Below are 22574 nucleotides of genomic sequence, written 5' to 3'. Positions count from 1 at the left end.
ACGATTGGTCGAAGTTTGCACCGGCTATGGTGATTGGTTGATTATGAGGCGCAGATTAGCCGCTGTGCGTGAAGAAACGTTTTGAACCGGATGTAAAACAACAGTCGTACCAATGCGAAAGGTAATACTGATATCTTTTGTTTTCTCCTGAATTATTGCTGCAAGAGATTATGTTTGACTGTCTATAAACAGGAACGTTTACTTGAGCGCGGGCCTCTTGTTCTGTTCATATTTATTTATTTAACGTTTATTTAAGATGAAGCTTTAGCGTAGCTAACATTAGCTGAGGTGCTGTTCTATTCAGATGAAAAGTGACTCTAACGTAGTTTACATTGCCATCAAATAGATTCAGCATACATCCGTGAAGCTCATAAAAATCACCTTCGGGTGCAGGCAAATATGACAGCATGTCAGCTGTTAAAATATTTAGCTGTTGAAGGCGAATTAAAGAGGGGTGGACTAATCAGTGAAAGTAATAAATTAAACCAAAACTGATGTGTCTCTTTTTTAAAATTTAATCTTAAAATACTGTTCGGGTCGAATAAAACAGCATAGAAATGATCGTATATGGTGTACATAAAAAAAAACAGGTCACACAGAGGTCAGAGGGTGCCAAAGACAAAAGATCTGAAATAGGATGGCATGATGGTGGGGTCGTGAGCATTGTTACCTCACAGCAAAAAGGTTCCTGGTTCAAATCCTGGCTCCTCTCTGTGTGGAGTTTGTGTGTTTCCTCTGGGTACTCTGCCTTCCTTCAATAATCCGAAGTCATGCATCTTAGGTTAATTGATGTGATGTGAGGCAAATCTCACACACATGATTTCCTACCACTGCTTTGAATGCATAGACTAGTTTGCAGTAAGCAAATTTTGTGATCTAAGTGTTGAATTAATATTGCAAATTTTTAAAAAATTTTTTATATAAGATAAGATAAGATAAAACTTTAATGATCCCACGACGGGGAAATTTGCGCATTACAGCAGCTCAGTACAGAAAACTAAAAATAGAATAGAATAAAATAGAAAAACACTATACACATATACATAAGCACTATATACACATGTTTTTTTATGTTTTCATGGTTGTAATGGTTATATAATGAATCCCAACAGTTCCAGAATGTTCGTGCTATTTTTATTTTTAATAAATTATATTTAAATCATTTTGGCTGTTATGTTTTCATGTCTTAGGTAAACAGGACATAATATTGTGTGATAGTAGCTGTTTTTGTCCAAAAACAAGTGTTATAAAACCTAAAAGATACACTCTCCCTGCTCTCTGAGACATTAATTAAGGATTTATCCATTTATTAATGTCAGACAGGCTATTTCAGATAAATGGGTGTTTATCTGAAACTAGTGATATTGCCAGTTTCATCTCCATACATCCATCCATTTTCTGCCACTTATTGCTGTCTGGGTCACAGTTGTAGCAGTCTAAGCAGACATGCACCACCTCCTCTCTCTTCAGCCACCTTGTCCAGCTCTTCTGCTGGGACCCCGAGGCATTCCCAAGCCAATGTAAACCAGCCTCTCACTATGTTCCCATGGACCAAAAGGGGCAAAATATTCCATAGTTTGGGGACTCAACCAGCAGAGCCCAGGCACGAAACTTTGGAATTAACAGTGAATGCACTGACACTTCAGGGGTTAATTGGTCGTCAAATGTTTCAATGATTTAAAATCAGTAAATAAAATTTTGTAATAAATATAAAATGACATTGTAAATGTCTTTATAACCTTTTCTCTGACACCTTTTACCTAAGTATAGCATTCATACTACACTACCTGAACCATTAATAACTAGTGTCTTTGAGAGGTCTTTTTCCTCCCAAACATTTAGTAGTTCATTTAAATTCGGGGACATGTCGTAGTTGTACACTAGTAACAAGACGTTGATATGACAAATTATTACTGTAACAAGGTTCAAGGATGCTTGTTATATACCTTATATAGAGAATGAAGGTGTGCGCTGCTGTTATTTGTGCTTTCAGTAACCCCCCTTTTAAATATCAAGGGTATTCTGTTTGTTTGCTAAAAATATTGAAACATGTTTTTTTATAACAGTCTTCTAGACTCAGTTATTGGTAAACGTGACCTTTGGACACGATGTCTGACCGTGACCGCCGAACATCAGAGCCGGCTGGGCTGGACGGTCTGCCGCCGTTGTACAGCATTGCCAAAGGAGAGGTGGTTTCTGTGCAAACATATGGAGCATTTGTCCGACTGCCAGGATACAAGAAGGAAGGTTGGTGAAAAGATTTGATTATTCAGAAGAAAAACAGTTGCGGAACTGAGAAAAATGAATTAAAGTTGTGGGAATACTGGAGTGTGTGTTTTGTCCTGTCTCTCTGTGCTCTCTATTTTTCAGCAAGCAAAACATAGCGTATGTGCAGCCTATGCAGGATAAATTCCTGAAAGTCTGCAGAATAGTGTACGTCTCACTGTGAGTAAGGAGGAGAGACTACAAGATGCCAAAGATACATGATGTTGTCATAATAGGATTGCAGCATTTATATAGAATTTGTTTTCTTAGTGCAAGAAAAATTTTTTTATTTTCTATTTAAGGGACAGAAAGAAATTTTACATTCTCCAAGCCAAGTTATTTATTATATTTAATATGATATATTGTTTCCTTTTTAATTCGTTAGCATGATCCGTTTCTTTTTAATATAATTCATTCATGTTATAATCATAGTAACAGAAATTGAAGATTTGTGTGTGTGTGTGTGTGTGTGTGTGTGTGTGTGTGTGTGTGTGTGTGTGTGTGTGTGTGTGTGTGTGTGTGTGTGTGTGTGTGTGTGTGTGTGTGTACAGACAGGAGGTTTGGGGGGCATGAGTTTGGGCAGGGTTGTTAAGAAGTGGGACAGATTGATGAAGTGGGATGACTCATATCTATATTTACACTTGGGTTACTTCTTTGATAATGAATTAGGATGTATTGTGGCTTGCCCTTGACCTACATTTCACCACCAGGGGGCGAACTGAACCGAGTGTGCCCACACATTCAGAACCTGTAGTGGCTACAGTGTAGCCTAAAAAATGTTTAGAGAGACCTGTTGTTTTAGGCTTTCTTTAATGTGAGTGTCAGTGATAGTAGTTCAGAGCAGATGTAAATGATTAAGCATGCAGTTATGTGATTCAATTGATCCTTTCTTTAGTATTTGGGTTTTTATTTGTCATCCACGATCTATGAATGATAGTGTGCCATTGTGTATTTTTCCATCCAACTATGCTTTTATCACAGTGGCAGTGTTTTGGGGGTCATGCCGAAAAATTCCAGACACTTTCCCAGATGGTGCTTTTCTGTGTTCATAATTCCGTCAATTTTGACAAGTTCCCCAACACCACTGGCTGAAGTGCAGCCCCAAACCATCACAGAGCCTCCACCATGTTTTACTGATGGCTGTAGATGCTCACTGATACGCTCTTGACCTCCTCTGCACATACTGACAATGATTTAAACCAAAAATGTCAAATTTAGATTAATCTCTCCATAAGACCTGCTGCCACTGATTTTCAGTCCAATTCTTGTGCAGTGTGGAATACCTCAGCCTTTTCTCAATTTCCCTTCCTTGAGAACAGCTTCTTGACCACCACCTTTCCACTGAGACCATATCTCAGTTCCTGTGCTGGAATTTTCTTGATTATTTATTTTATACCTGTCAGAATTTTTTATCTTTGATGTGTTTTTTGTGACAAGCTGCAGGTAACAAAGTGTCCATTTAAAATTGGTCTTTTGGTGAGTTGTCTGTTATGAGTAGAACTCACTGGTTCATCCTTTGAGTTAGGTGTCTTTTTATGCTTGAATGATTCATAGGTCAAAGTAAAGTGGTTCAACAAACAACCAAAAAAACATTCCTGAAAATGGTCAGATGGAAGGACTGGACTTGAAGCCAATATCTATATAAAAACTTTGAAAGACTTGCGGAAGCCCTGGAGAACTATTGCGCAAAGCTGCTTTTAAAAAATCACAAGAAAGTCTGGATCCTTAGAATCAAAATATAAAGAAATGAAAAGTGGCTTCACACTTTTATACTATAAATGCATTTTTAGATGATGTCTAAGTAAATGAGCTTTGTCCTTTGCACATACAGGTCTGGTACATGTGAGTGAGATGTCAGCTTCCCGGGTTGAGAGTGCTTCAGAGATTGTGGACGTGGGGGAACATGTATGGATTAAAGTCATAGGGAGAGAGGTAACAATAAAACACGTTTTTATGGCTATGTTTCTGACAACATTCATTAAATGAACCCAAGAGAGACCTCATTAAAAGCAAGTCTTTACCCTTAAACATGAAAGGATGTCAGAAAGTCTCAAGTTTTCCATAAATGTCACTCCAATAGTCTCAATTTCAACCTGGTTCTCATAAAGATAGTCGCACAAGTGCATATACACACACGCACGGAGCACAATGTTTACAGCTTTTTTTTTCTCTGCTCGTCAGATTCAGGGTGACAAGGTGAAGCTGTCCTTCTCCATGAAAGCTGTTAATCAGGGAACAGGGCGGGACTTGGACCCCAACAATGTTAATGCGGAGTAAGAGTTTACTTTTTTATTGTGTTTTCATGTGTTTGCACAGGTGTATATTATTATTATCACTTGTGTGTGTGTGTTTGTAGACAGGATGCAAGGCGGCGTAAGCAGTTCAGAGACCAAACCAGCAACAGGATCACGCTGGAGGCTGTGCTCAACACCACATGTTCAAAGTGCGGCTGCAAGGGTACGGTGACATCACGAATAATGTGATATGGAAAAGAGACTGCGCTCGTTTCATACAGATGGCTGATTTGTTTGAATTTGTGCTGCATTTTTTTTTTAAACTAAATCATTCTTTGCAGGTCACTTTACAAAGGACTGTTTCTCTGCTCCTGGCCTGCAGTACGCTCTTTTGCCAGAAGAGGACGATGAAGAGCCACAGCAGCAAACCTCTAAAGTCACACCACATCAAGATTCAGACAAAAAGAAGAAAAAGAAGGTGAAAATGTGACCTTTAAAGCCCTGCATGGCTCTCACTTCCTTTTCTCCTCTAGCTTTGCTCTACCTTTCCTTTGCTGATTCTTTCTTTGTCTTTCATCTGATGCAACAACCCACATGCCTTTGTGTCACATGTGAGAAAAATTGTTTTGTGCTGATTTAAGAGGAATATATTTCAATCTTTGGGTTTTGAGGTATTGAAACTGCTTTTTGTGCAATTTCCTTGTTTTGTCACTTTTAAAACATGGTGTCGTCTTTTGCGCTCCTTCACCAGGAAAAGAAGGCGAAGAAGAAGAGTAAGAAGAGGGAGAGGAAGGAGTCCGAGAGTGACAGCAGCAGCGGCGGCAGTGAATGCAAATCCAAGAGGAGGCGCCAGGAGCACGATCGTGACAGAGAGGACAAGAAGAAGAAGAAACACAAAAAGCATAAATCACACAAACACAGCTGAGAAACACGCACACAGACACACACTCATTGCAGTTATCAGACAGACTCACAAAGGGGAAGTGATTTGCAACAGACTGAAAGAAAGGCTTCCAGCTTTAATATCTAAACCCTCATTCATTGTCAAGTTAAAAAAAAACTGAAGGGAAGTGCTGTAAATACAAACATGTGGTAACCTCCACTTGTCCTGAAGTAACCTTCCACAAAGGGAGGAGTCTGCACATAATGTGTAATCAGATAGGTGTAACCAATATGGCAGCAAGTGGCGATCTCTTTCCAAACCTAGCTATTGTTTACAACTGTCTAGCATCTGATGCTCTGGGAAATCCATTAAACACACGCGAGAGAGGGTAAAATCGGAGTAAGAGAGGCCTAAACACACACACAGGAAATAGTTAAGACACAAACAGGAAATGTAAGGCAGCATAGAGGAGCTTAAAAGTAGTGTAATAACATAAAACCCTGAGGTTGTTTGCTCATTTAGTTTTTGTTTTTTTTTGTCCACTTGGGTTTGTTTGTGTAGCTTGCCTCGAGGAGACACATTATCCTGCATGTCCACTGTTTACTCCATTAAACCTTTTTTTATTTATAAAGGTAACAGAATGTCTCCTGATCTCTTTGTTCAAGGATACGAACTCCTAATGTTGCTGTCCTTGGGGGACCAAAAACACACGCACACACTTACACTGGAATTTTCCAAGCTGGCTCTGGTCCGTCCAGAGGTCATAATGTTTTAAAATGGGCCAGAGGGACCTACACAGCATGGGTCTCAAGTTATGTCATGTGAGGTCAAACTTTTTTTTTTTTTTATCAGTGTTAAACAGGATAAAAAAATGTCAGAGGATCAACATCTTGTTTCTTCTCTGCTGGTTTGCCCTAGTTTCAAAATTCTTTTTGTGAGGCTCTGGAGAAAGATTGTTTCCAGCTACAGCGGTTTGAAACGGCTCCAGTGCAATCTACTGCCAGCGGCTTTAGTTCACTAGTTAATCTTAGGAATCTTCTCTTTTTTTTTTCTACTTTCTCTGCTCTGGCAGATGTATGTAGAGAAAACCTCTTTTTAATAAAATTTAGTGTTTTAGAGTTGTTATGATCGCATTTTCATTTGTTATTATTTTCAATTTTCAATCCCATTTAGTCCTGAAACAGGCACGGCTCTAGAAGACTTCTTGATGTCTGATACTGATTGCACAGCCTTGTGTATATATTGATAGCTGTTCTACTTGGGTGTTTCTTTTCCTGTTTTAAAGGACTGAGTTGTTATCAGTAAATTTGCCGGGAACACATCCGAGCTCCAGATGTCAGTTTTCAAACTAACCATGAAAAGACACACAGGCCAGTGTGTACCGGATCCATCTGGAGGCAGATCAGTTCAACTGTGGTGACCCAATACAGATAATACACTTTAAAGGCAATTAATTTGTATGCTAAGGAAAACACCTCAGTCTGCTTTTAAAGACTAAAACAAAAGGCATTTCCTGAATACTTTTTATTTTATTTTAATTTGTTTTGTAAGTTGATCCGCTTTTAGCTTTTGTTTTCATTCAGCTTGAATGTTTTTGTTCATTTTTAGTTTGGTTACTGTATCAGCCTTGTAATGTTTCAAATCCACAAAGCACTGTACACTATGGCCTGTGTAATCAATATACAGTGTGATGTACTGTACATGCATGCATATAATGTATATAGCATGTTTCCACACTGAATGTGTTTGGGTTGGCACCATAACATGGCAAACAGCCCTGTGAGAGAGCGTAATGTGTGTTAACATTTATTTTCTACTGCAAGCGAAGCTACACACGTACAGTGAAGCTAAGAGGAACATTGTTCTCCAGAAATGTAGTTAGAAGCCAAAGTGCTTAAAAAATGTAAATGTTTATTTATTTAAGGGGCTTCAGTGTGATTGCAATTTTGCATGAGCTTTGCATAAACACAATTGCACGCTGTTCAGGAGCTGTGAACTCATGTCAATCAGCCTCGTGGTGACGCAAAGAAAATTCAGGCCAGGTTTGTCCTGGTGAGAGTAATAAATGTCTATACAAAGGAAAATGGCTGACAGATTAATAGCAACATTAAGCAGAATTAGGATTACTTTAAAGCCGATTTGAGATGATTTGAGCTTTGTTCATTGTCCTGCTGGAAGCAGCCATCAGAAGTTGGATACACTGAGGTCATAAAGGGATGGACATAGGCAGCAACGACACTCAGATAGGCTGTGGTGTTTAACCAATGTTCAGTTGGTACTAAGGGGCCCAAGGTGTGGCAAGAAAATATCCCCCCACACCATTACACCACCACCATGAGCCTGAATGGATGGATCTATGCTTTCACGGTGTTTACACCAAATTCTGACTGTACAATCCAAAAGCTGCAGCAGAAAGAGAAGAACAGAAGAGACTCATCAGACCAGGCAACATTTTCCCAATCTTCTATTGTCCAGTTTTGGTGAGTGTGTGAATTGTCGCCTCGGTTTCCTGTTCTTAGCTGACAGGAGTGGCACTCAGTGTGGTCTTCTGCTGCTGTAGCACATCTGCTTCAAGTTTTAACGTGTTCAGAGATGCTCTTCCTCGTGCCTGGGTTGTAACAAGTGGTTACTGTTACCATTGCCTTCTTAGCAGCTCAAAGCAGGCTAACATTCTCCTCTGACATAAACAAGGCATTTTCACCCAGAGGACTGCTGCTGGATATTTTCTCTTTTTGGGCCATTCTTTGTAAACCCCAGAGGTGGTTGTGTAGGAAAATCCCAGTAGATCAGCAGTTTGTGAAATACTCAGACCAGCTCATCTGGCATCAACCACATTCTGCCACATTCAAAATCACTTAACACACCTTTCCTCCCCATTCTGATGCTCTGTTTGAACGTCAGCAGGTTGTCTTGACCTGACCGTCTACATGCCTAAATCCACTGAGTTTCTGCCATGTGATTGGCTAATTAGATATTTGTGTTTTATTTGGCACTGTAGCCAGGCTGACAAAAAGTCAGAGCTCTTTTGAGCTAAGTATTCCTTTAACCTTAACTAGAAATGACTTCATGAATTTATTAACAAATAAAATTTTAATCCATCCATCCATTGCCTTTGGTTTATCAGGAAAAAAAATATTCATGACCACTTCACAGGGATATCATTATATACAGCTACTTTCATTACTGCTAATATTTATTCACTCTCCCTCTCCAACTGATCTTTCAGAGTTAACTTTAATAGTTACTTCCTCCAAACCATCAACATGTCTACTAAACCCCATTCCTACAAGACTGTTCAAAGAAGTCCTACTATTAATGTTTCAGTCTTAAATATGAGCAATCTGTATTTATTAATTGCTTATATACCACAGACCTTTAAGGTTGCAGTAAGTAAACCATTACTTAAAACGCCATCACCTGACCGAGTTGTCTTTGCTAATTATAGGCCAATCTCCAACCTAGAGTAGTTGTAATACAGCTAACTGATCAACTGCAGAGGAATTGTTTCTTTGAAAAGTTTAAGTCAGGATTCAGAATTCATCACAGTACAGAAACAGCATTAGTGACGGTTACAAATGACCTTCTTACAGCCTCTGAAAGTGGACTCATCTCTATGCTTGTCAGTGCAGCTTTTGATACTGTTGACCATAACATTTTCCATTCATCCATCCATTCTCTTCCGTTTATCCTGCTCAGGGTCGCGGGGGAGCTGGAGCCTATCCCAGCTGTCGTAGGGCGAGAGGCAGCGTACACCCTGTACAGGTTGCCAGCCTGTTGCAGGGCCAACACAGAGAGACAGACAACCATTCACACTCACATTCACACCTATGGGCAATTTAGAGTGACCAATTAACCTAACCCCAGTAACTACATGTCATAAGATTTTATAACAGAAATTAGAGCATGCTATAGGTATTAAAGGTACTGTGCTGCAGTGGCTTGAGTCATATCTATCTAATAGACTCCAATTTGTTCATGTCTCATTGGGAGTCTTCTTCACACCCTAAGGTTAATTATGGAGTTCCACAGGGTTCTGTGCTAGGACCAGTTCTATTTACATTATACATGCTTCCCTTAGGCAGTATTATTAGAAGGCATAGCATTCATGATGCTTTATCCATGAAGCCAGATGACACAAACCAATTAGTTCAACTGCAGGAATGTCTAATTATTATTATTATTATTATTATCATCAGGTTGTCCTAAAAGCTCCCTGAAAAGCCTTCAGCTGATCCAAAATGTTGTAGCAAGAGTACTGACAGGGACTAGAAAGAGAGAGCATGTTTCTCCCATATTGGCTCTTCATTGGCTCCCTGTTAAATCCAGAACTGAATTTAAAATCCTTCTTCTCACATACAAGGTACTGAATAATCAGGAGCCATCTTATCATAAAGACCTGATAGTACCATATCACCCCAACAGCGCACTTTGCTCTCAGACTGCTGGTTTACTTGTGGTTCCTAGGATAATTAAGATTAAGCTTAAAAGTTTTCTTTTTGATCACGCTTATAGTTAGGGCTGGGTCAGGTGACCCTGAGCACTCCTTTAGTTTTACTGCAAGAGGCCGAGGCTGCTGGGGGGGTTACCATGATTCACGGAGTTTCTTTTTCAGTCACCTCTTTTCACTCAGTTTATACACCACTTTTCATTTAATCATTAGTTATTATTAATCTCTGGCTCTATTCCACAGTGTGTCTTTTGTCCTGTTTCCCTCGCCTCGAACCCAACCGGTCGTGGCAGATGACTGCCCCTCCCTGAGCCTGGTTCTTCTGGAAGTTTCTTCCTGTTAAACGAGAGTTTTCGTTCCCACTGTTGCCAAGTGCTTGCTCATAGGGAGTTGTCTGATTGTTGGGGTTTTCTCTGTATTACTGCAGGTCTTTACCTTACAATGTAAAGCGGCTTGAGGTGACTGTTGTTGTGATTTGGTGGTATATAAATAAATAAAATAAAACTGAATTGTTAACAAGCAGCTGAACACCTAATAAAATGGCTAGTGAATGTAGCTGATATGTGTGGTCACTATACTTATTAGGTTTGGGATTTCATACTTCTCAAACATGGAGATTCCTTTCGATATATTTTAGCTTTACTTTACTTTACTTTTCTGCACACTTCCTATGTTAATGTTTACTTCACAACATTTTCAATACATTGTAGGTATAGTATGAACCAATATTAATATAAAACAGCTGCATTCATTATCTCAGCCTTTCATTCTCTCTTGTGGCCATTTCAGCTCAGGGTAACTTTAGGAGCTGGTGCCAGCAGGAGTTGGCCTGGCTCCTCCTCTGCCCTTTCACCCCTTCACCCTGCATCTAGTTGGCAGGGCGTCACTAACACATGACACCCATGTACCCCGGGAAGTAATGATATGAATTTAGAAAGGACACACACACCTCATATTCAAGTACAGGACATTAGGTACAACATTATCTATGCAAGTACAAGCTTTACCTAAACTTTCCCTTAACCTTGCCAGGGCAAAGGCAAAATACACACTTGTATGCGCATGCACACACACACACACACACACACACACACGCGCGCGCTGTTAAGGAACTATAATTAACCCCCATGTGAGTCCCTCTAAAGCCCACTGTGATGGAAAATTTGGTCACGCATCTTGAGTCTACTTTGATGTGTACAGTTGTGTTGCACCACTAAACTCTTTTTCCATGCTGTTTAAACTACAGCTCAGACTGGAGCAATTTCACGCTCATACGCTCAAACCTCAACTCTGAAAGCATGAGATCAACCTTGTGATCAACCTTTGTGAATGAATCTTTAAATTGAATGTCAACTCTTCCCTCACAAATATTTACTTGTTCTTGGTTTCTGGGAGCAAACATTACCATTACTGAGTAAACCTTCTGCTACCTTGGAGCTACCAACTGTCATGCATAAACATTAACCAAAGAAAAACACATCCTGGATAGATTTTTTTTTTCCAGTCTGTCCATCAGTGTGGACACATTTATTTGGAACTTGTTAAAACTCCACAGGCAAATTGTTTCAAACACTTCTCCAGTCCACATGCTGAACACATTTTCTTAAAAAAAAAAATGCAGACCTGGAGTTTTACAGAGAAACAAAAATCAACAAATCCATGGAATTTATTCAGTGTTTCTTACAGTATAATGAACAATGTATAAAGAGAAGGGCAGAAAGAAAGGGAGAGGTCACAGACACCAGTAATGTTAATACTAAAAGGGACAATGGGAGGGGGCAATCAATAGCAGCCATATGAGCGGGTTTGTTTGGCCTGTGTTGAAGAAGTGTTACGGAGTCTGGGATGCAGGACTTTAGTTGATGCAGGTAGCTGTTGAAATGCTGTATTTTACTGCGCCTTCTCATAGTGACGTGTGCAAACAACTTCTCCAAGTTTGAGTGTCTGTTTGGAGAGAGCGAGAGAGAGGAAAAATTAAAATGCAACAATGTGTTCATATGGATGTAAAGCATGGAGTTTGTGGCCGGGGGCACTGACCAGCAATAGGGCGTTTCCATTGACTTCCCTGACCAGACTGGTCTCTTTGCCGTCCCACCGCTGTATGTGTACCATCTTCCCATCCTCTACTGTGACAGTAGACTGCAGGGAGCAGAAACAGAGTCAGACACAAGTAATGCACACATCCAACGAGTGAGTGTCCTGATCATTCAAATCAATGCTTCAGTTTTAATATGGAGTCATATTAAACAACCCAAGACAGTTAAATAACTGTTAAACTACAATAGAAAGAGCCTTTATTTCGCAAAGTTCTTCCAAAAACTGTGCAACCAGACAGGACCACAGCAACCTCTGTGACTGCTCGTGCAATGCACAATAGCCCACAGCAACATCAGTCAGAATAGGATCATCCATTAGCCACAGCTTCTTGCTAGTAGCAATCACCCTACACTTTTCCACTGAAACGCTGCCTTAAAGTCTACCATGCACTCAACTTCACCTCTTTACTGCAGCTTTATCTCTATCCTCAAAATTAGAATAAGAATCACAAATCACAGATGTTTCTTCAGCCATCCATCAGCCTCGACGCCACAATTACCATGTTTGCATACCAACTTCTCAAGTATGCAGTGAGACTTTATACTTGAAGACTACAGAAAACTTCAACTCCTACAAGAAGTGCCTGCCTCGTACAAAGCCCATTTAAAGCCTCGTTCATAAAAATGTAAACGCAAGCATTGTACAATTTGATCTTTGACTTCTCACCTTAACCTTCCTGTCGTCTGCGGTGGTCTCATCAAACTCCTCTCCCAGCTTGAAAGAAATCTCTGTGTTCTTAATGGTGCTCTGGGTCTTCAACGTCACCAGATCGCCGTCCACGGAGATGATGGTGGTGGGCTTGGTGAAGTTGGCCACTTTCCGTGTAGCGAAGCCCACGCCTGCATAAAACAAAAACACGCAGGTAACGAGGTGCACTGAGGGAGGGTTATTCCTCTGAAAAACGTTCATGCCAAAGGTGAGATAGAAGCTCAACCTGTTCCTCTGGCACTGATCCTCTCGCTCTCTCTCTCTCTCTCTCTCTACAGGTAAACATTTGTGCTGGTGCATCGAGCAGATGTTGAAATAGTCTAAGCCTATTTAAAGGTAAAGTCCTGGGATCATTACAGTCATACCCACCAAGTCCTTAAAGTATGGACGGTTTACAGATATTGAAAGGAATATGCTGGCGCACATCCAAAACAGAAGCCACTGATTTGCCCCCCGGCTGTCTTTCATCTGACATGCTCTCTAAACTTCTTTTAACAGCTACTATACATGCAGCGAGTTCTCCAAGCACAGTGTCCCACCGACCTGAATGCCTGTCTGGACATGTGTGTATACGCAAATGATTGCCCACTTTCTTTTGACCGTGCGTGTTTGTGTGTGCATGAGGGACCATTTTTTACTGAAAGGAAAAAACAAAAAACAAAAAAAAAACCATCTGTTTCTGTTTCAGGTTGACAACCTAATTAATTTACAAAAAAACGCAAGAACTGTGGCAGTGACATTCCCGCAACAGCACAAGAAAAATTAAGTGTGTGTGTGTGTGTATAGATGCCTCACTGGTTAAAAGGATTAAGGGCAGAGGTTGAACGGAGTCTGCTTGTCCCGGTGACCAGAGCAGGCAGGTTGATATGGCTCTAAGGCATAAGTCAAATACTGGAGTGTCATTTGTCACTGCTGTAAAACAAATTCCAACCACCTGTCCCAATCCTGCACTCCAAAGCCATGTGTGTGAGGTATTCTGGAGCCAAACTTTATCCCCATGTTCCCATCCCATCAGCTCCTTGGTGTTCCATCTTAATATTCAACTCCTCCCATAGCCTCACACAATGAACAGCTTTCAGTGAAGGTCACCCACATTATACTCCAGTGTGTGTATGTGTGTGTGTGTGTATGAATGCCATTCACAGTTTCCCACAGTGGGGCTGATTTTCTTTTCTTCACTCTAAAAAAAAAAAAAAAAAAAAAGGTGGGTGGGGGTTTCGGGGTGACTCCCTCGTTTCCAGCACTTAGGCCACGCGTTCAACCATGCTTCCTCTTTTTCCTCACTCCCTCTGGTTCCCATCTTCTCCCGCTTTCTTTCTTCTTCTCCTCTCTTTGCGAGCTATTCCTCTTTCCACCCTTTAATCTTCAACCTGCTTTTTTAATCCTCCATTTTGGCACCTCCCTTATTTACCCCTTCGCGCTCTACCTCTGGCCGTTTTTCTATTTTCTTTCCCACGCCCTGCGTCGACACCTACTTAAACAGTTTACATATTAAATAAACCTCACACAATTTATCTCATCTAAAAACGGTCTCCACATGTACACACATGCAGCATTGGCAGAAGTGCCGCATCCTCTCCTGTTTCACACGCATGCGCACATACTCCCATGCGCACTGTACGTGCAAAAAATTAAACGTACACTTACCCAGCTCTTTCATGTACTCATCAAATTTTTCGCTCTCCTTGAGGAGCCATGTGCCAACGAAAGCCTCGACCATGTCTGCAGCGGTGTGAAGGAATGAGGGCGAGAGAGACGTGTGATGGTGTGTGTGTGTCTGTGTGTGTGTGTGTGTGTGTCAAAGAGAGAGAGAGAGAGAGGCAGCAAAGCAAGGGAGCGTCAGAATGAGAGAAGAGGGAGAGAGGCAGGGAGAGTAATGTCAGCATCGCAAGCTTTGCTGCGATCCTACTGGCTGGATACATACCGGCTGTTCGTGATGTCACTGCTGGGGAGGAAGGAGGGGTGGAGACGAAGAGAGACAGGACACGTGGTACACTTGGTTTTGTCAAAGCGAGAATCATGCAAATAAAATATGCTTGAATGCATGAAAGGCTTGTTTGCATCAGTTTGCTGCTTTTGTGTAGTGTAGTTGTGTAGGTTCGTAGGTCTACATTGTTCAGCTTGTTCAGCTCTCGGCTTGTCAGTCTATTAAAAACATGAGAGAAAGAGGAGGAGGATCAAAGAGAGCAACAGTAGAGAAATCAAAGATGAATAATAAAGGAAGCAAAGGTGAAGAAATGAATAGGGGTTGGGGGAGGTGAATAACCGCGCTTTTTTCTTTTTGCAGGTTGGAGTTGTAAATGTCATGTCTTCTCTGCCCCATCTCATTTCCTCCCTACTTTTCTCTGATGTCTCTTCCTGGGGGATCTCCACCTGCATTTTGTGGTTGTTAGATATTTTGCTGACCTAAATGTGGCCTGCCAAACTATGAAGAGTGTGATCAAAATTATGTGCGTATTTGTGAGCATGCTTGTAAACACAGATACAATACACACTGGGATATGGTGGCAGTAGCGTGCTGTGGTTCTGAGTGCGAAGACAAGAGCGCTGGTGTGTTACTGTAGTACTTGTTTTGCACACACAAACAGACACATACACACATACAATACTAAACTTGCTTTTGGTGATTTTAGATCATTTTCCTGCCACACATGCACCACAGCCCTGAACTCTTCAAGATACCAACCAGCAGAGCTGTATATCAATTAAGCAGTCTCTAACCTATCAGTTCCCTACTACAAAGTCCATGTAATGTCCAGATAGGGCTCTCTGAGGACAGAGGACCTCGTCCGCAGACCTCACAGTGAGCCAGTGGGTGTCATGAGTCCTGCCTCTTTCAGCTCCGCTAAGGTGCCACCCATCGCCAAAGGCAAATGAGCATTTCTGGCTGTTAAAACCTATCTGACTCAGGAGAGCTGCATGTGAGGATGGGAAACTTTGCGGAGTCCAGTGAATCAGATCCAGATGTTAATGTGTAATAACAGCTGTACTGTGAACAAGTTCCAAGAAAACTCCAAAATCAGCATAGCTCATTGTTGTCCAAACAAATCTAATTACACACTGTTATGTTTTGAGTCAGACATCATCCTGGTCCAGTGCCATTCATCCGTCTCTCCATCCATCCATCCATTTCTTAAACACCTGTGAACCACATTGTCCAGATGTCTTGGGAAAGTCATTAGCATTAAAAAAAAAAAGTAAAACAGTGTATAATTTTGGCAATTAAAGACAGGAACACACCAGAGGGTAAGACAGTACTGATAGAAGCGCATTGTTGCTCTTGACCTTTTATTGTTCTCGTAGTTCCTGATTGTAGAGCAGAAACAAACTACATGCTTTTGTATTTAACTGAAAAGAACAGTTGGGAAATATGCACAGTTACATATTAACTTAGCACAGCATAAAGACCAGCAGCTGGAGGAACAATTTAAACAGGGCATCTGTCCAAAGATAAGTCCGGGCAGCTGCGGACTCCGAGCATGTGCATTCATTCCAGTTATACTTTTTTCAAGGTCACATGGAGTCTTCTTGAAGGACACATGCATAGTTGGTGCACTTGTGCTGTAGTCACCATAAAACTGAAGAACATGGTGTTAACAAAGCACACCAGCGAGCACATCTAAAGCTCACTAATTAACACAGTTTAATTTGTTTTGCTTATTTAAAAAAAAATCTTAAATTGAAAATGACTAGCTGTGGTTTGTGCTGGACTAGGTTGGATGCAAGGTTTCCCAAGGTTTATCCTAAACTTGCGTATACAGCTGCAGGCATTTTTTTCTTCTCTTTCTTTTATAGCGGACTCTCCTGTTAAACCTGTATTATTAAGCCTTTGAATTATAGGTGGGTGATGTTGACTCTTGTTCAGCAATCAGTTTTACTCACATAATGCTGTTTTTACATTTTGTTTCTGAACTGGTTTTTCTTTCTAGCCCATTTAATATCACAGTGAAGTATTTAGGCTAATTTAAGCTAGCTAACTGGTGTTAAGCTGTGTCCACACAGGAAGCAGGAAGTAGCACATCACTGTGGATGTTCCAGGCCCTGGTTGCCCAGGCAATGCGCTAACCTTTTTAACTACCAGCTCCCATGTCAATCAAAGGGAACCCTGCACTCTCATTGGTAGCTGCTTCAAGCACTCGCATTGATGTTTATCCCACCCACTTTGCATGGCCAGCATTTTTTTTACCCGTCACCATTTGAAATAACCTAATGTCAATGCTGGATTCTCTAATGGGTCAAATGGCCCAGGGGCCCATGCACAATTGGGGGCCCATCAAAGAAGCAACAGTGTCTTAGTTGTTGCTCCAGCAGTTGAGGCTGACATCCTCCTGCACAATCTTGTTGCATTTCCCTATATGTCAAGCAATTCCTTTAAAACTAACAACTTTAATGCTAAAGGCCAGTCCATCCATCCATCCATCCATCCATCCATCCATCCATCCATCCATCCATCCATTCTCTTCCGCTTATCCAGGGCCGGGTCGCGGGGGCAAGAGCCAAAGCAGAGAAGCCCAGGTTTCCCTCTCCCCAGCCACCTCCTCCAGCTCATCCGTAGGGACCCCAAGGCGTTCCCAGGCTTGCCGAGAGATATAATCTCCCCAGCATGTCCTGGGTCTACCACGGGGCCTCCTCCTGGTGGGACATGCCCAGAACACCTCACCCAAGAGGCGGCCAGGAGGCATCCTAATCAGATGCCTGAGCCACCTCAACTGGCTTATTTCAATGTGGAGGAGCAGCAGCTCTACTCTGAGCCCCTCCCGGATGGCCGCAGTCCTCACCCTATCTCTAAGGAAGAAGCCAGCCACCCTTCAAAGGAAACTCATTTCTGCCACTTGTATTTGCGATCTTATTCTTTCGGTCACTACCCAAAGCTCGTAGGAATGTAGATCGACTGGTAAATCGAGAGCTTCGCTGTTACACTAAGCTCCCTCTTCATCATGACAGACCGGTGCAGCGTCCGCATCATTGCAGAAGCAGCCACGATCCGTCTGTCGATCTCCCACTACCTTCAGCCGTCACTCGTGAACAAGACCCCGAGATAAACTGTTGACTTGTTGTTATAGACATAGGGGTCTTCTGAACCACTCTTTGTCTGGACCCTCACCCAGGACCAGTTTGCCATGGGAGACCCTACCAGGGGGACAAGCCCCCGGCCAACATAGCTCCTGGGATCACTGGGACACACAAACCCCTCCACCACGATAAGGTGGCGATTCATGGATTCCCCGAGTTCCACCTCCGGCAGAACTTTGACAGCTTTCTGAGGAAGGGTGAGGACAATGAGTCCAAATGGACCATGTTCCGCACCTCCATTGTTGAGGCTGCTGCTCAGAACTGTGGCTGCAAGGTGGTTGGTGCCTGTCGTGGTGGTAACCCCCGAACCAGATGGTGGTCACCGGAGGTGAAGGGAGCCATCAAGCTGAAGAAAGAGTCCTGTTGGGCTTGGTTAGCCTGTGGGACTCCGGAGGCAGGGCCCCTGGGGTGGACGAGATTCGCCCTGAGTTCCTGAAGGCTCTGGATGTTGTAGGGCTGTCTTGGTTGACACACCTCTGCAACATTGCATGGAGATCTGGGGCAGTGCCATTGGATTGGCAGACCGGGGTGGTGGTCCCCATCTTTAAGAGGGGCTTCATCAGGGGGTGGCCTCCAGCTCGCAGTGGAACGGTTGGCAGCCGAGTGTGAAGCGGCTGGCATGAGAATCAGCACCTCTAAGTCTGAGGCCACGGTCCTCAGCCGGAAAAGGGTGGAGTGCCCTCTCCGGCTCAGGAACGAGTTCTTGCCCCAAGTGGAGGAGTTCAAGTATCTCGGGGTCTAAAGGCCAATCTTAAAAAAAAAAAAACTCTTAAGATGTGTGTACAGGCCAAGTGTCTTTTCCTGCCTAAAATTTAAAGGACAAAAATTCAAATGACTCTTCACAAACGCAATTGTATAAAAAACTCTCGTTTTTGTCCCCACGTTGACATGAGTCCCTATGGTTTAGTGTGCTGTCTCTTTCAAGTCCCCAAAGGGCATAATAAACTAGACTGCACACACACACCAACACATGCAGTAGCATTCATACAGAAGCACAAATGTCCACTTATCATCTGTCTGTCTCTCTCTGTGTGACAAAATTTTCCCCTATCTGCTAATGCATGGTCAGATCTGTGAACATTGTGTAATAGCAAACATGCATTAAAGCTACCACACTGTCAAACCACACACACAGAGGCCGACAGTGTGGGGGAAAAAAGTCAATAGTGAATACTTCTCATCGAGCCATATTACACACCCTGTCCCACTAGCCTTTGTCCTCCACTGACCCCCCTTTGCTGGTGTCACGTAGTGTGTCTAAACTGGCACATGTGTGTGCGATGGAACGAATCTGTTGTGTGCATGGACCTGACACTTGGCATAAACAGGTGTGAGAGACACATGGAAAAGAGAGGGGAGGACACAGAGAAAGAGGAGGTGAAAGGTTAAAATCGTTCCGCTCCAGCTTCTCTTCTTACTCTCCTTTGCTTTCATTGCATTTTATTATTTCAGTGATGGTTTTTTTGCATGTTCAGATGTTTGGTAAGTGCCCACATGAACATGTCACATATGGGTAAGAAGAGAAATATAATTTTCCCTTGTTTCTTTGTTTTCTGTCTCCTGGCTTTAAAGGCATGTCGGTCCTGTGAGTTTCTGTGCAAATGTGTTTCCAAATGTGCGCGGGTGTGTGTTTGATCTTATGCAAGCCTGTGATATAGTGCTCTGAGATGCCACTATGATCATAACTCACATGGATTTTCTCTGGGAGTCTGAGGCATAAAATTACCTCTCCATAAAGGTTTACATATGCTGCTGTAATCTTAAGCCATGCTTGGCAAAACCATAAATTCAAATGCAGTACAAACACTAACCAGCATGAGTAAACACAGATAGCACAGCAATATTTGCACTAGCGGGTACATGAGCAACGCCTTTATTTTAATTGTGACTGATGAATAGATTGAACCCAAACTTCTTTTGGGTTCAGCCTAATCAATCTGAGTGCACATAGCAAAATTATTATTCTAGGCTAGACTGCAGTTTGCGTTGTCAACTGCAGATGCAATCATACAGCCCCTATAACAGGGTGAACCATGCACCACGAGTGTTTGTACTTAACACACAGAACAAGCAGGCATGTGAGCTGGAGTGTGTGCATGAGCATACGTGTACACTGACCTAACTACAAGGACAAAGAGCCTGGATTGCAGTACAGGGTTGAATCATACAAGAGTAGAAAGAAGAGCAGGAGATCCTTGAAATGAGGAATGTTAATGTCTCTTCCAGAGTTTTTTGGGTGTTTCTATAGAACTTTGTGCAAGTGTGGGAATAACACAACTAAATAAACATCTGGAAATTGCCACTCCCTTCTATAATTTGCTCATTCAGTCAAATGTCAGTGTCTCTCTCTGCTTCTCGGGCTGTGCTTATCTTATCTTATGGAGCTCTCCTGAGCTCCATATGGACATTAATTTGTCCATATGGAGCTCAGGAGAGAAAATCACAGGGCGAATTATGAAGAGCATCATTAGTCAGCATGACTCATATAACAGAATGAATGACAGACTTTTAAACATGTTATTTATTGTGCGCCAATCTTTCAACAGGGCGTGTTTTATGAGGTTCAAGATTCAAGAACTCTGCAGGGCACAACAGAATGAAATTGCAAGTGTAGCAACAGGAAGTCAAGCAACCAGCTGTTACAACCAAGGTATGCAGAAGAGCATCTCTGAACACACAATACATTGAACCTTTAAGCAGATGGGCTTCAGCAGCAGAAGACCACACTGGGTGCCACTCCTCTCAGTTAAGGACAGGAAACTGAGGCTGTAATTCACACAGACTCAGGAAACCTGAACAAACGTTGCCTGAGTCTCGATTTCTGCTTCAAGATTGAGATGGTAGGGTCAGAATTTGGTGTAAACAACATCCATCCTGCCTTGTATCTGTGGTTCAGGCTGCTGCTGGTGTAATGGTGTGGGAGATACTGTCACATCCCTGCCTCCTGGCCAGCCTACTCCTCCTTCTCCCTTCTCTCTTTGTGTGTGTGTGTGGGTGTGTTTAGGCTCCGTGGCCGTGACTCCATAGGCGGCTCCAAGGAGTGGATTCCGCTCACGCAGTTACACACCTGCTGCACCTCATCCTCGTCACTCACCTGTGGGCTGTTGGGCTGATTGAGATGCCGGCTTTAAAAGACAGAAGCTTTCCTCAAGCTGATGCCAGATTGTCTCATTGCTAGTGGTAGTCATAGCATGGCTCCTTATAATGAAATTGTTACAAAACTCAGTCTGTTTTTTCCACCTCGACTGATCTGTTTCTCCTTGTCTCCAGCTCACCAGCAGCAGCCACAGAGTCGGAAACACTAACACAGAGGAGTGGGAAAATCCAGCCTCAGCTGCCTTTTCTGTGACAAAAGACAACTTATTTTTTCAATAAAACTGACTAAACCTTACCACCGTCTGCACTTGTGTCCAGGTTTACAGAGGGGCTTAATAGATATTTTCTTGGTGCACTTCGGGCCACTTAGTACCAACTGAACATTGTTTAAACACTACAGCCTACCTCAGTATTGTTGCTGACCACTTCCATCCCTTTATGACCACACCGTGTCAAAAAAGCTCATATAATCGCAAACTGTTTTTTTTGAACATGGCAATGAGTTCTCTTACTTAAATGGTCTCCACAGTCACCAGATCTCAATCCAATAGAGCACCTTTGGGATGTGGTGGAATGGGAGATTGAAATCATGGATGTGCAGCCAACAAATCTTCAGCAACTATGTGATGCTATCATGTCAATATGGGCCAAAAATCTCTGAGGAATGGTTTGAGCACCATGTTGATTCATGCCATGAAGAATTAAGGCAGTTCTGAAGGCAAAAATGGGGTCCAACCCAGTACTAGAAAGATGTACCTAATAAAGTGTCCAGTGAGTGTAAAGAGATAGAGAGAGAGACAGAGACTGTGATTGTGACGACCCTTCTGTCAGCTGTGGTTGGTGCCTAACATTGCATATTATCAGTAACAGGCAAGGGAATGCATGACTAGTCAGCCTTGAACATGTGGCTCCAGAGCCTCATGTGACTCTTTTGCCCATTTCCATTCTCTGGACTCTCTGAATGAATGAAGGGACTCTTCATTCTCCACCTATAAACTGTTAAACTGAATTTTGTGGGTCATTGCCCACACCTATCACCTGGTGATTCACTCTCATAGTTTTGCTTCATTATAGCAGTGGTTAGCATGAATGTGTATATGCGGATTCCTCATCTTGAATCCTGCTTTGAATGCCAAATCCAAAAAAATGTCATTAAGGAAAATAAAGACTTAAACAGTGTGTTCCACCACCAACATTATTGGCTCACCTCTCTGCCTGATCTGATGAAGGATGTTAGTAACATTATTTCTTTTAATTGTACTATTTTTAAGCTAATAGTCTGCTATGTGTTTGTTTGTGTTTTTTTTAGTGGACTGCTTTTAATCTGATTTGAAGCAGAGTTCAAAGTGGCCTGCATCATATTGTAGCTACTTCATTTCAAAATAGACATAAACATCGCTAATGGGCTGTTTTTCATCCACTTCATAATTATACTGTTTTGTTGTTAATAAAAATAATAATAATATCCCCCCCCCCCCCCGGATAATAAAGATTGATTCCATCCATCCATCCACCCATCCCTACATTATCCGCTTATTCGCAGCTGGGTAGCAGCCTAAACAGAGAAACTCCTTCTCCCAATCCATGTCCTCTAGCTTATCTGGGGGAACACTGAAGCGTTCCCAGGCCGGCCGAGAGATGTAATCTCTCCAGCATGTCCTGGGTCTGCCCCGGGGCCTCCTGCCGATAGATCATGCCACAGTAATATATAGTTAATTCAGGGGTGGGCAACTTCAGGCCTCAAGGGCTGGTGTCCTGCAGGTTTTAGATG

The 22574-nt window shown here is 42.3% G+C and overlaps 2 protein-coding genes across 2 annotated transcripts; one reads left to right on the top strand and one right to left on the bottom strand.

Moving 5' to 3' along the window:
* Positions 1 to 2: 2 nt before the first annotated feature.
* zcchc17 (zinc finger, CCHC domain containing 17) lies at positions 3 to 5433 on the top strand. The gene is made up of 7 exons (XM_030740670.1): positions 3 to 121; positions 2067 to 2247; positions 4097 to 4197; positions 4447 to 4538; positions 4622 to 4722; positions 4841 to 4977; positions 5251 to 5433. The coding sequence occupies exons 2-7, from the start codon at positions 2109 to 2111 to the stop codon at positions 5422 to 5424; spliced, it is 744 nt and encodes a 247-aa protein (XP_030596530.1). The 5' UTR covers positions 3 to 121; positions 2067 to 2108; the 3' UTR covers positions 5425 to 5433.
* Positions 5434 to 11339: 5906 nt separating this feature from the next.
* fabp3 (fatty acid binding protein 3, muscle and heart) lies at positions 11340 to 14503 on the bottom strand. The gene is made up of 4 exons (XM_030740672.1): positions 14282 to 14503; positions 12593 to 12765; positions 11867 to 11968; positions 11340 to 11773 (listed from the first exon to the last, which is right to left on the bottom strand). The coding sequence occupies exons 1-4, from the start codon at positions 14352 to 14354 to the stop codon at positions 11720 to 11722; spliced, it is 402 nt and encodes a 133-aa protein (XP_030596532.1). The 5' UTR covers positions 14355 to 14503; the 3' UTR covers positions 11340 to 11719.
* Positions 14504 to 22574: the final 8071 nt, after the last annotated feature.

This window comes from Archocentrus centrarchus, chromosome 11, assembly GCF_007364275.1.
Source record: "Archocentrus centrarchus isolate MPI-CPG fArcCen1 chromosome 11, fArcCen1, whole genome shotgun sequence".
Lineage (NCBI taxonomy): Eukaryota > Metazoa > Chordata > Actinopteri > Cichliformes > Cichlidae > Archocentrus > Archocentrus centrarchus.
Note: the sequence above shows the minus strand (reverse complement) of the source record. Positions and strands in the feature narration are given on the sequence as shown.